This window comes from Penicillium cataractarum, assembly GCF_028827025.1.
Source record: "Penicillium cataractarum strain IBT 29864 chromosome Unknown utg000001l, whole genome shotgun sequence".
NCBI lineage: Eukaryota > Fungi > Ascomycota > Eurotiomycetes > Eurotiales > Aspergillaceae > Penicillium > Penicillium cataractarum.
Window position 1 is genome coordinate 4,369,281 of NW_026622737.1, and position 13,606 is coordinate 4,382,886.

The following is a 13,606-nucleotide window of genomic DNA, read 5'->3' on the forward strand; positions in this document are numbered from 1 at the left end:
TACCTTGCCTCTTAACCCCCAGACCTTTGTAGATTGACAAAACTGGCACTGTTAAGATTGGTAATAGCGGTATATCTCGTACGGTGATCTCCTAAGTGAATAGTCATGTTCTGACTGTTTTGGCATATGAACTTAAGCTCACCAGTCTTCTTGGAAACCTGGTTGAGTGTTTTTAAACCTTGAATTTTGTATATTGAAATCTCATCTGATATTTCCCGTGTCTCTTGCTTCAGGCTATACTCGTTCTTCATCATTCCGCAAAATTCTTTATTTTTCGCTGCTCTCTAGATGAAAAAAAGCCCCAGAGAGGGATGTAGTTTCTGAAATAGACTTGGCCCCTAAGGTGGGCGTTGATCGCGTGGCGGAGAGCATCGCCATCCGCAAGGCCCCCCGCATCGACGTCGGCCAAGCATTATTGTTGGTGTTTAAATGGCACGATTGTGCGCCCGTACTCCCCTCGGGCAACTAACTTTACAGAGCCAACACGCAGATTGGTGGTAGGTACATTCAGGAAATATTCAAGAACCTTGGCAGTTGGATTCAGAACCGCACCACGGCTGGGGTATGTAAAGGAACCGTTTTCTTCCACTCGCCCCAAAATCTTTTAGACTTGTCAACAACTATTCGTCTCGAGTTATAACCATCACTATGCTGCTCTCTCAAGCTTTTCTTTGCACAGTCAGTGTCATGGCCTCGGTCGTGATTGGTTATAAACTAGACTTTTATGACTTTGACGGGTCCCCCGGCACTGGGTGCGAGAGTGATCAACTCGTCCGGCGGGGTACATGGAGTGGCGATGCAAGCGCAGAGTGTACACCTTTTAAATCGGATGGAGTGAAGTACGTCCGCATCACAAAGAACGACAAGACCGATGATGAGCACCAAGTCCTCTTCTCCAACTCCGATGACTGCAGCGAGACCAATGCCTTGCGTTTCCAGGAAGGCTGCTTCGATATCTCCGAAATCTTCCCAGATGTCAAATCGTACCGAATTATTCCCCTCAACAACCATACAAGCTTAGAAAAGGCAGTCGATTCCTGGTGGGCTTCTAATAGTGACTCATGGTCACCCATCTATATAGGGATGACCACGGCCGCAGGCGTAACCGCAGTCAACGCGATACGATCGAGCCATGGCGAACAAATCGCAACTGCGTTTGCAGCCATAGGCAGGCCACTGTGGGCATTTGTTAGCTCGCGCTTCATCTCGTCGATTCTGATTGCACAGGTGTTTGCTATAGGAGCGGTGTACTTGAAGCAACACTGGCTTCTTGGGAATGAGACCGGAGGATCTTGTGAGAAATCCGAGTCGAAGCTGGATGTCTTGACTCAAATCATTACGAAAGTTGTCCCTGCGGATGATATCGAATCTATCAAGGCGGTGGTTAAGTTCAAAGATGGACGCACTATGACTATCAGTCACCCGGCAGTCGATGAGAAGGCGAAATAGGCCAATGAGTTTTGCACGGGGATACCCTCGATGTTGATCTATGAAACAGGAGGATAGGTTGGATGTGATGGATCTACGCTAGAGCGAAAGTCTCGCGAGGAGAAATACGGGCAAATGAGCAGCTTGCCCATAGTTTGAAGCACGGGCACGGCTGATTCTTTCATATTGGCGAACTGTCTGTGGCAATGAATCTTGTATGGAGGAAAACCGCCGTAAGGAGAAACCGAAAGTGTGGATATACAAAATCTTAATGGGGTTACCTAAGCGGTCCCGTAGACCATCCATGTTGTGTGATGAGCCAGAAATGTGTTCATTCTTTCTAAAGCTAGGCTGGCTACGTGGAATAAGAAATAACTAATCACGTGTGCCGTCACATGCGTTGCGACGTAGGACCGCAACTACAACATGTACTGTAACAATGCCGGCTTGGAAAAAGACAACGTCCCCGTTGTCGACGCGCAAGAGAAAACATAGGAAACATAAAAGAAGACGTGGGCTACGTAAGGGAATGAGGACAAGGACAAAGCCCACGGGCTATGGGTGGACTTTTCGTCGCCAGAGAGTGTCAAGGCGGATCTTGCAGCCCTACATAAACGCACGCGCCATCATATTCTGAATGCCAACGACTCCAAGGCCGACGACTCAGAATGCGTGACCGATCCGAAAGAAATCATCGGTACCAAAACAGGATCAACTGGACTCTCGGGTTTACTGCTTCACCCTACTTACGTTCAGAGAGCTTGATGGCCGGAAATTACATTTCCTCTCTTCATTTCGACCTGCAGCAAGGTATCTCTATTTCCATTACTGCATCCAGGTGCTACGACTTGCTTGGCAACACAATGAAGCAAAAAGTCCAACAAAAGCCGCGGGTGCTCTAAAGGATGAGAACGGCAAGCCATACTGGGGCACACCTGGTAGATATCTGCCAAAGAACATGCTCCTAGCAATTGTTGAAGAGCTTAGGCACGAGTACAAGTCTCTTCTCGATGGAGCAGGTTCTAATAAGAAAGGGGACGCTAACTTCCTATTGGATATTGCTACAAATCAAGTGAAATCACATCCGTCTATTTTAGATGGTTCTTATAAGGAGGAAGATTCGGAGTCGGACTCAGACTGTGATGATTCTCATGAGGAGTAATGGCTAGTGTATGATTGTTTGTCTCCTATGGGTGGGGCGGACGATAAACGCCAGTTATTCAAACCCCATAATTAGTTAACTTATCGACCGCTTTCATAGCCGCCTTTGCCCTGATGCCTTCTTCTTTAGGCCAGGGTGACGCTATGACTGTAGTACCGATTTAACTACCCTCTTCCTTGTCTTTTCTCTTTTGTAGGTTATGTGAATTCTGCCGGACTTTCTGCCTTAGAAAATTGGGGTTGGACAATTGGCGCTTATCGTCTACCTCACTATGGGAAAGTGTGTATCTATATTATTATGCTGTGTATTATTATCAAGACATCATCAAAGATATTCTCCACGATACAGGTGTGTCTCGCCGGTTTTTCTCCTACCGGTCAATTTTGGTTTCTCCTGAGCTAAGAATTCCCGGTTTCTTATTCTAATTAATCTTCATAGTCATCTCATGAGTCTTCGAATATAGGGTCCCGTTTGTTGTAGTGGTCAGTGTCTTGAGTACTTTCTTGATTCTTTTCTACTTTGGTTGCTTTTGTGAAACTTTCGAAGTTTCTTGCACCATACAGACAGAGGAGAAGCTACTCCTACAGTATCCAGCACTGCGAGAACATGAACAAGCCGGATCTGACTGATAACTTTTAGTTTTGACCGCTCTGAAGATGTTTCATTATGGGAAGCGAGAACTATGAAGCATGAATCTCTTGAGTATGACCGATGGCTATGAGCAATGTCACTACCGCAATGGGTATATCCATCTATAGATAAGTTGTGACCCATTCGATATGATGCATAATATGCGTTGTCAAGTTCACCGTGGCTCTCCCGGGTCTTTGAATTGTTGGATCTATTCATAGGTAGTGAATTGGGCTGTGTAACCAGATATCCCGAGGCTCAAATAATCAACAATTGTGAGCTCGACCAGGTCAGCATGATGGATGCACTGCATGACGTATGTTTCTCATGCATCGACGCAAGATAACAATACATGATATCTTTCTACTGGACTACCTCCCCAGAATGTCTCAACTATCGTATCCTAAGAGGGAGGATAAGCCATCGAGGCCGAATCTAATCAAATCCGGATTTGCGGGGTATGAAACCTGTGGAATTTCGATGCAATTCCAGGTTTCCGTGCTTCTATATTTAATTCTCATGCATATCAGACTAAAGACTTGGCTGTAGCCTGGCGGGGTGCAAATACGAGAACATCAGCATAAGCGAACTTCTGCCGAAGCACAAATTTTAACCCTATATATGTTACGACCAGAGATACTGTAGGCAGCATCGACGGAGGGAGCCGAAGGCTTAATAAATCCAAGCATTGGACTTGGTCGATCGTGAAAATTCCATAAATAGGGCCGTGACAGGAGGGACGCGTCATTCCGTGGGGCGGCAAAGGCGACCGAACTGTGGGCGGAGGCGGTTGTTTCTCCGCCCGGGAACTATACATAGCTTTGGGCAGTTTGGCTGTATGTTTCAGCCTAAATCTAGACTCTGAGAGACACATACTGTTCTTTGGATAGACTGAGACATTGAGCGGCAGGTATGTAAGAGAATAAGCAGTTCGGGGATTGTTCTAGAGCTTGGGGAATGCATCGCAGTGAGCCCGGGGCTTGCTTACCTGATAAGCTAGCTAAACCTACATGTAGAATGATTTCAAGATTTGATTGGTCGATTTTAAATACTCTATCTACATCTTCCTTTGGACTACTATTAACATCATTGAGAAGAGCAGTAGTGGAACTCATCCTGTCATGGCGATACTGTCCTCTTCTTTCTTGTTGCAACCGAGGCGGGCACCGAATGAGGAAAGTTTTTATCACGGATCTCGGAGCTCGTATGGCTCCGTCACAAAAGACGACTTCTCGATATAAGATTCAGTCGCATCCAAATTTCAGAAAATGAAATAAAAAAAAACAACTGCTATACTAGCGCACTGCCCGACCTCAAGATGCATGCCAGAACACAAAACATCTACGACGACCCACAGTTCTTTTCGGCGTACAGTACACTGCAGCGATCTCAGCAAGGACTCGCCGCAGCACCAGAATGGCCATCCCTGCGCCATATGATTCTCGGCTCAGCCAGCAATGCCCTCCCACAATCTCGAGTCCTTGATCTGGGATGTGGATATGGCTGGTTTGTCCGCTGGGCCCGCGAAAATGGGGCCAGTTACGTGAAGGGCGTGGAAATCTCCGAGAAGATGATTGAGAAAGCAAAGTCATTCGATGCAGATACAGCGTCCACTTTCCCGGGGGAGATATGCTATGAAAGACATGATCTTGAAACAATCACCTTGGATGAGAATCCTAACCGCGAATCCTACGATCTGGTCTACAGTTCTTTGACATTGCACTACATCGAAGATCTTGGCCGATTGTTTCGGCAGATCCACTCTTTTTTGAAGAAAGGCAATGGGTCTGCGAGCGGGAAATTAGTTTTCTCTGTGGAGCATCCGATCTATTCCGCGCCTGTTCGACCTGCGGCAGATTGGATTGATGTCCCGGTTGATGAGGGCAAGGGCAAGGCGTGGCCGTTGAATTCCTATAGCGAGGAAGGATTACGGGTTACGAGCTGGCTGGGTACTGATGGGGTGAGGAAGTATCATCGAACGACGGAGACATATGTGTCGTTGTTGTTGGAGAATGGATTTGCCTTGACAGGACTGAAGGACTGGGCTCCATCGCAGGATGATATTGCAGCGCATCCAGAGTGGAGCGTTGAGCGTCACCGGCCGTTTTTCTTACTCCTCGCGGCGGAGGCTCGATAGGAAGCTACCGTTTTAATGGGCATTTACGGATTGGCTGATGCGGGATTAAACAAGTGTATTTGATAATGTTGATATCTTAGCCAAGCTCAAACCGGTGGTCAGCTTGATCTGCTGCATGAGTAGGGGCTGGGATATTGAAATGCCTGGATAGACCTAAGATAGACAGAGCACAGAGCATAAAAACATGCACTCTCTCGGGGGTTGGAAGATGAATAGTTAGCAACAATGATGTGTGCGTCTGGCAAGCGCAGACCGCGCGTAATCCAGCCCGGCACGCCACCATCGGAGATTCAGACACGCCTTCGATCCGCACAGAAAGCTTCAAATAACCAAATCAGGTGGGAATGGCGTCAAATTTCTTAGTTGGTATCCGCCATCGTGGGCGAGACCTTCGTGTCGGCCAAGCCTGCCTCGTAAGACTCTGTAGACGCTAAGGCTAGGTCCCGCTGTGGAACAAGGTCGATGGTCAGATCCGGAAAGGCAGTGGGAGATAGGCGGAAAGACTGGGAGGTGGAAACCCGCGACTCATCCTTGTTTAGAGTGGTCCATGCATCCTGGGGATGACTACGACGGTGATTTTCTGCGCGAGGGCCTAGTCAACGACTGGATGCTGGATGGTGTGGCACGATCAACGCCCTTGTCAGTTTTGACTTCCAGGGACAGCAGACCGACCTTTCTTGCGGTCTGGGGATGGGAGGATGTGGGGATCTAGAAACTCTTGTGGCGGGATGGTCAATTCGGTCCTTGGCTGCGAGGGCGAGGGCGAGGGCTCTCGAAGCCGGGAAGCTCGAGTCTGTGGGAGATTAGATGATATCAGTTGGGCCGTGGTGGCAGCAGTTGTGGAAGCCTGGTTTGGGTCAACAATAGTTCGGTGGGTCGAACCATTCATCATCGAAGCAGGGAGGGACGCTGGGTGCGTCCGAGCTACAGCTGGAGAGGAGCGCGTCATGCACGAGAGACTCTCATTCGAGCCATGCAGAGGATGATGAGGATCGAACCGACCGGTAGGATCGTTGGTCGAGGGCTGTTGGACTTCAGAGGTTGGGTCTTGATCAGCACCATTCTCGTCCGTTTCCTCGAGGCTCAGGTGGTCAATATTGACTGGGAGGGACTGAGCGAAGATTCGTGGTAGGTGGAATTGAAGATCATCTTCAGTCAGATAAATCACGGCTGGAGGTCGTCTCAGCATGTTGGCTGGTGGCTGTTTGATCTGTGTTGTCTTGGTTGGTGAGATTGAAGGTTGAGAGAGAGAGAGAGAGGGAAGGAAATCACCACGGAGCAAGAGCAGTCGGTCTGCCCTGTCCTGCGTAAAGTATCGAGTGTTTGACGTGTTAGTTTATTTTGATCGATATGAGACATCATGGATCTCTCCAGGGAACACCATGTCATCTCTGGAGGCCAGATCTAGGTTGATCCCGTAGCATCAATGCAGTCGTGACGACGAGGCCCGACAAGATCGTATACTCGAGATATTCTGACAGTCACCTATGGATAATCGAGTGGTTAATAGTATGGTTGAAATGCATCTGTATTATGAGAATGTAGAGTTATAGCAGATTGAAAATAGATTCTTTTCGTAGACAGATGTTAGTATATACACGTCCATATTTACACGGACTACCAACTCCGTGCTTATTAGGCAGTCTCCATTCCTCCTTGTCGAGCTATTATTAACTATGGAGTAACTACTGAGATAATCCTATAATCATCCCTATTTCCACTTCCTAAAAAGCTGTCAATCGCATGCTCCGCCCCCCCTCGAGACTAAACCCACCAACGGAGCCTCCTGTTGATCTTCTTCTCCCCCCTCTTCTCACTAACTTCTTTCTTCACTCTCTTCACTCGCTGATCCTTTTCCATCACCCTCCCTATCCTTTCCCCTAATATCCTCTCGCTGGACCATGCCTCCGCGGTGTCAACCTTCGCCGTCTTAGTCCGTCGGCCGCCTCTCGTTTCTTCCCCTGGCGAGCCCACGCAATCCACCCCCAATCTTGACATTTCTCTCTTCTCCGACCCCAACACGCCCACCTTCTCATCTCACCGGTCGCCCGTCCTCCGCCCGGCATGAACGGAGATCTCAGTCTCTCCCAATCGCTGGGAGGGCTCCGCATTGCGAATCCGGACGATTCACCCCTCCAATCTGAGGTCGCCAGTCCGGTTCCAACGGCTCAACCGGACGGTTCGGTATCAACACCTCCACAAGTTCCCGCGCCGCTCGACGAGCGCCCGACGACCTTTCCTCCTGCGCCTCTCGACAATCCCCCGTTCAACGAGAATCGCTCCTCCGTCATCTATCCCGTCTCTGATCCCTCCCAATCAGCGTCGGCCTCCCATCAACATTACTCGACGCAGCAGTTTGGTACGCCCCCAAATCCGAACCGCCCCCTTTCCTCTGTCTACACCAACGGCTCCGTCTCCTCTCTTCTCCCGCGTGATAATACCTATCGCATACGAACCGATTCTGGTGCTTCGTCCACTTCCACATCACATTCGCGAGTAGACACCCGCGGCGGGTCGGCAGCTTTGCAAGCGGGGGTTCTGGCGCGCGACAACTCACACAGCGATCGCTCCTACCGCACAGCTCAGATTCCGGCCAATGGGCCGGCGGTAATGCGACAATCGTCTCGAGCACATGCCCGTGGTGGGAATACAGCTCAGATGTCGCGAACACCCTACGGTATGGAGAACGGTCCCGCGCCCAGCAGTGAGGATTGGCAGGACCGTGGAGCTGCGGTCGCGGTGCGACAGGAAGTCGATGCCAACGGGAAGACGGTCGCTCGGTATATCAAGAAAGGTGTGCGGGATTTCTCATTTGGAAACACGCTCGGTGAGGGATCCTATAGTACGGTGGTTTTTGCGACGGATCGACAGACTTTGAAGGAATACGCCATCAAGATTCTGGACAAGCGACACATCATCAAGGAGAAGAAGGTTAAATACGTCAACATCGAGAAAGACACGTTGAACCGTCTGACCGACCACCCGGGTATCGTCCGCCTCTACTATACCTTCCAGGATGAACGATCACTTTACTTCGTACTGGACCTGTGCAAAGGAGGAGAGCTCCTTGGGGTCTTGAAGCGCATGACCACCTTTGATGAAGAGTGCACCAGGTTCTACGGCGCCCAGATTCTCGACACGATAGACTATATGCACAAACGTGGCGTGATCCACCGCGACTTGAAGCCAGAGAATGTGTTGCTGGACCACCAGATGTATGTGAAGATTACCGACTTTGGAACCGCTAAGATCCTCAAGACGCGGCGACCGGACGAAAGCCAGACCTCTATCCCACCGATCGACTCGACCGAGATTCCTGAAGAGGAACGAGCAAGCTCCTTTGTTGGTACCGCGGAGTATGTCAGCCCGGAATTGCTGGTTGACAAGAACGCGTGCAAGGCTAGTGATCTGTGGGCGTTTGGATGCATCATCTACCAACTCCTGGCCGGTCGTCCGCCCTTCAAGGCGGGTAATGAGTACCAGACTTTCCAAAAGATTGTTGCACTGGACTACGAATTCCCGATCGGATTCCCCGCGGTGGCTCGCGACCTCGTTGAGCGTCTTCTTGTCCTCGACCCCGCTCGTCGTCTACAGATTGAGCATATCAAGAACCATGAATTCTTTGACGGTATTTCATGGGGCCCGGAGTTGTGGAAGCAAAAGGCGCCTCGATTGAAGGCGTACGTACCTCCCGCGCGTGAGCCTATCAAGCTCAATGGTGGCGAAGGTGGTGATAGTTTTCCTCCGGTCATTTCGACTGCGCCATCAAATGCGACAAGCAACAATTCGCGTGCGCTCCCCCGAGTAGTCACCGAGCTACCTCCTCCCAGTCAGCTGGATATCGAGTGGTCTCCTGTGCTTAGCAAGACGAACGAACGGATCTTGAAACTTGGTAACATGGTCGTCTTGTCTTCGCCCGCATCGCACAGTCCGACATCGAAGAATGGCAGTGGCGAGAGTGAGGCACCCAAGAAGTTCTCGCGTTTCTTCTCGGGCACAGCAACAAAGAAGCGATCGCGCTTGGTGATGGTTACATCCTCCGCGCGGATTATCTTGGCTGCAGCTGGCGGCGACGAAAAGAAAGCGAAGACAGAGATTTCGCTGCTTGCGCCGGGGACACACTATCGAAGCACGACGGATGCCAAGGGTCACTCCTCGTGGATTGTGGACACGGTATGTCGTCGACGAACACAAGTTATAGACGATGAAATCAATTTACTAACATGACTACAGAGAGATAAACACTTCGTCTTTGAAGATCCTAAGCCCTCCTCCAGCAATATCGGAGCCACTGCGGTATCAGCGCAAGAGTGGTTGGATGCACTGGACCGGGCCAAGGAGATGGCCTCAATGCATCAAAGTGCTGGCCCTTACTCCGCCGAAGACGCTTTCCGCGATATTTCATCTGGGTTCTCTAGTCATGCCAACACACTCGATCGGAGTACGGAGCTTCAGAATGAGGCCAATGTGCCTCCTCCGGGGCGAAATCACTTGGTGAAGCACCAAGCCAACGACTCGGAATCGGTGAAGGGGAAGAAGAGATTCAGCCGACGCCATTCGAAGAACGGCCTTGCTGCTGTGTTCTAAACATTGGCGCCTAGCCATCTTGCTCCCCCAGAAGGGATTTGTGCTAGATGATATTCCTGCACCCAACCCCCAGAGGTTCCTTAAATATGAACTAGACTTTACTCTTGTTCGGTTTTTTCCCTAGGCATGCGGCCTTGTCCTCGCTACATGCTACCAGCCGTTGACGGACGTCTTTTCTTGGCTACCGGGGCCTTGATCCCATCTTATTGCTATTTCCTTTTCATCCCCCCACTGGCCTTCCCGCTTCAAGCGTACAGAAAGTACGGTGTTTCCTTTGCATATTGGTTGTTCTACCCTTTTTGCATTTTACAGTGACGAGCGTGTTTTGTTCGTTTTGGAATATGTTTTCTGCATTTAGAACTGGAAGGGAGCATGCGTGATTCCATCTTTGCTGTTGCTTTGCGTCTATTCCAAGTCTTACTTCTTTTCTTCGCGTCTCTCTTCTGTGTCTTGCTTCGGTCAATTGTTATATATCCCTGATTTGATCTGAAGCATATTGTCGACAAACCTCGCAACGCAGCTGGTATTCTCCCCTATACTTTGTTATCTCCATTCCCCCTTTCTGCATCTGGCGACCTGGCTTCTTTGTGTCTACGAGATGTTGATTTACTGCCGGGTTATTGTTGAGGCTACGGTAGAGAAGCTGTTTAGCCATTTCGCAACATGAATGTTTTACCTCTATACTCCTCTCCCACTCGCCCGTGTGCTTTTGAGAACCCCCGAGCAAGACTCGATACCTTCTTTTCTTTCTCTTGAATTTCTCATGTCACCTTCCTTGCTTACCCCCGCATATCCAATTTTTACTACTCACCATTAATCTGGCTGAACACCTTCATTGTGACTTTCTTTCCACTTCCCAATTTTCAATTCCTTCTTTCACACACTTAACTCTTCTCTGCAACTTTCCTTTTTAACCCCTTTTCCTCTCTTGACAGATTATAGTCTGTGTTCCCTTTGGCTGAACTCGAAAATTGATATACCCGGCTTTTTTCTTTTTCCTTTCCCTTCTTTTTTCTATCAATTCTGCTGCCGCCGAGCTGGTTGAACACTTTGTGGCGATTAAGATGAATTTTCTGTGCTGAGAAAAGTATCTTTCTAAGCGAGCATATCATGAATTTTTGATCTGAATCAGATATACTATAAACACCTACAAAAGGATTCTTGAGGACGAATCTCCTTTTATTATTCTCTTTGTATATCAAGTATAGCGTGTACGAATATTCAAGGTGAGGCTTAACGTGCTATGGTTTACATGGAGATTTGAAGAATACTGGTATTCCAACGAACAGTCTACAAAAGGAAAGCTCCGTCTATCAATGTTAATGTAGTATATGGTCGTCAGTAAAAGACTGCCTTTCAATTTCATCCGAGTCATTAATAAACACTTATCAGGATTATGTACAAGTAATAAAAGCCCGAATTGGCAGAGGAAAGAAGAGCACCGGACCATTTTTATACACAAGAATTCCCCTGGCAAACGCTATATCAAATAAACAGCCAATCAAGCCGTGACTCATCCAACTCATCAACCCAGTCAAACGTATTATCATAATCTTCGTCATCATCATGGTCGATATTGACATTAATAGTTCCACCACCACCATCCACATCCTCAAGCCCAAGATCAGAAAGTGTATTCAAGCACTTCTCGCGCCGTTTTTGATCATGTTTCTGCCACATCAATCGCAGAACCCACGCGGCATTTTGAACGTTGACGCTCGTTACGGCTTGGTAGAGAGCACCGAGTTTTTCCAGGACAAGGGGACGCTGGGAGGTACGCCGGCATTCGGCACCGGCGATGAATGTAGGCCATATCAGGCATTTGAAGTGTGGATCTGAGTAGGGTACGGAGCATATTTGATTGAGGAGGTCGCTCGCCACGGCAGAGTGGTCGGCGGGGAGGCTTACGTCCACCCAGGGAGGGGTGTAGCCCTCGCGGGTGCGGGATAGTACGCGGCTGGTGTAGAGGTAGACGGCTGTTTGGTAGGATCTTGCGAGGGCGATGCGGGTGGAGAGGTCGGAGAGGAAATGGGAGGATTGCATGTGGTGGGCCCAGGCCACGGGGTCGAAGTCGCGGATTCCCTGGAGGAGGGCCAGGTATGATTCCAGGGAGAGGGGTTGGCCTTGTTGCATTGAGGCGGGGAGGGCGGATGGTTGAGGGGTTGCAGTGGTGATTTCCGAGTCTGGATACCAGAGGGTGTGGATGAAGAAGATTACTTCTAGGAGGTAGGCGGGACAGCCGACCCAGGATGTTTCTTCGAGACGCTTGAGCATGGCGGGGCCCATGGCGGCGGAGTAGAATGGTTTAGAGAGGGCGCCTGGGCGGGCGAGAGTTGAACCCATGATTTCCATACTGGGGAAGAGGTTAGTTGGGTATTTGTGTGGGGGGCACAGTGGAAATTCTTACATTAAGCATCCGTCAATAGCAAAGGTTTCGAGTCCGTCAAGGATACCTCGGCCGAGGTTGTTCTCTGGACGGTCCCTCAAGAGCTTCTTCGCGCCTTCGATATGATAACTCCATGCTCCGCTTCCCGATTCGAATATATCCAGAAGAGCAAGCACGACGATAGTTGCCAATGTTCTGTCGTCCTTTTGCATCACGGGATTTGACAGGTCTTTGGACAGCTGATGGAGCGTGCGTTGCTTGAATTCAAGGAAGTGTTTGAATGCCCTTGAAGATGGCCGCCGATTACCTGCTGGGGAGACGATGGATTCAATATCTTCGGGCGAAAGAGGTGAGCTGCTGGCCAAGAGGTTGTTCGACGACCAAGGCATTTGGGAGGAGTCCGAGTCCGACATCAACGAATAGTGTAGAGCGCCCATGGCGCATAACCCGTGTGCGAGAAGCGGCGAGTCACCGACTAGAGAAATGATGTCGCGCCATGGGTTCTTGGACTGAGAATACACAACAAAGTCGTTGGTCATATGTTGATTGTCTAGACACACAAAAGTCAGCAGGAAGGTCAAATTTATCACTTAGCATATGCTTACACAACATACAGTGAAAAAGATAGAACCGAGACATTTGACTCATGTCTTTGAACAACGGGTCTACTAGACCCCACGGGGCTTGAATGTAATCCGTAGAGGCAGCTCGAGGAACATGTACCACCCTGTTGTCCGGTTCTTCTGCGAAGCCCGACCCATACATTATCTCCTCGTCGGCATTTTCCAAGCCTTCGTGTTCCACGCTCTCTTGTACATATGTATCGGATTCCGGGCTCGTATGTGCTCCAGAGCTCGGCGAGCTCGTAGCAGAGGAAGATTCGGCGATGGAGAAGAACCCAAAGCCGGAAGTATTTGTCGCCGCGGTCGTCTTAGCTTGAGTAGAGCTCTGGGCTTTGGAATCGCCGTCTGGTTTCTTGACATCGTCGAAGCTGCGACCCATCATCTTGCCTCGACTAGCCACGCCACCTTTCACCCAAACCAGCGGCTTCTGATAACCCAGACATTCTTTCCCGGCGTCGCGGCACTTTCTGCAAGTCGGCTGGCCATTGTCGCAGATAATGCGACGGCGTCGACAGGTATAGCAACCCTTGGTCATGATCGAAGTCGCAATAGTTGGAGATGTGAATTTCTAGAATCGTAGTTGAAAGAGGCTGGCCATTTGGAGAGTGCTTCCGTACTCCCCATCGCGGTCAGGAATCTGTGAATCGTTGGCA

At 49.6% G+C, this 13,606-nt stretch overlaps 5 protein-coding genes across 5 annotated transcripts; 3 read left to right on the forward strand and 2 right to left on the reverse strand.

The window, feature by feature from the left end:
* Positions 1 to 648: 648 nt before the first annotated feature.
* Positions 649 to 1,449, forward strand: N7496_001516 (uncharacterized protein; the record flags this gene model as incomplete). Its single annotated transcript, XM_056694447.1, has 1 exon — positions 649 to 1,449. The coding sequence occupies one exon, from the start codon at positions 649 to 651 to the stop codon at positions 1,447 to 1,449; it is 801 nt and encodes a 266-aa protein (XP_056561176.1).
* Positions 1,450 to 4,538: 3,089 nt separating this feature from the next.
* On the forward strand, positions 4,539 to 5,357 carry N7496_001517 (class I SAM-dependent methyltransferase; the record flags this gene model as incomplete). Its single annotated transcript, XM_056694448.1, has 1 exon — positions 4,539 to 5,357. The coding sequence occupies one exon, from the start codon at positions 4,539 to 4,541 to the stop codon at positions 5,355 to 5,357; it is 819 nt and encodes a 272-aa protein (XP_056561177.1).
* Positions 5,358 to 5,997: 640 nt separating this feature from the next.
* N7496_001518 (uncharacterized protein) lies at positions 5,998 to 6,546 on the reverse strand (the record flags this gene model as incomplete). The annotated part of the gene is made up of 1 exon (XM_056694449.1): positions 5,998 to 6,546. One exon carries the CDS (start codon positions 6,544 to 6,546, stop codon positions 5,998 to 6,000), a length of 549 nt encoding a protein of 182 aa, XP_056561178.1.
* An 875-nt stretch (positions 6,547 to 7,421) lies between these two features.
* Positions 7,422 to 9,944, forward strand: N7496_001519 (PDPK1 family serine/threonine-protein kinase; the record flags this gene model as incomplete). The annotated part of the gene is made up of 2 exons (XM_056694450.1): positions 7,422 to 9,530; positions 9,591 to 9,944. The coding sequence occupies 2 exons, from the start codon at positions 7,422 to 7,424 to the stop codon at positions 9,942 to 9,944; spliced, it is 2,463 nt and encodes an 820-aa protein (XP_056561179.1).
* Positions 9,945 to 11,429: 1,485 nt separating this feature from the next.
* Positions 11,430 to 13,488, reverse strand: N7496_001520 (Zn(II)2Cys6 transcription factor; the record flags this gene model as incomplete). Its single annotated transcript, XM_056694451.1, has 3 exons — positions 11,430 to 12,297; positions 12,352 to 12,880; positions 12,945 to 13,488. The coding sequence occupies 3 exons, from the start codon at positions 13,486 to 13,488 to the stop codon at positions 11,430 to 11,432; spliced, it is 1,941 nt and encodes a 646-aa protein (XP_056561180.1).
* Between the last annotated feature and the right edge of the window lie 118 nt (positions 13,489 to 13,606).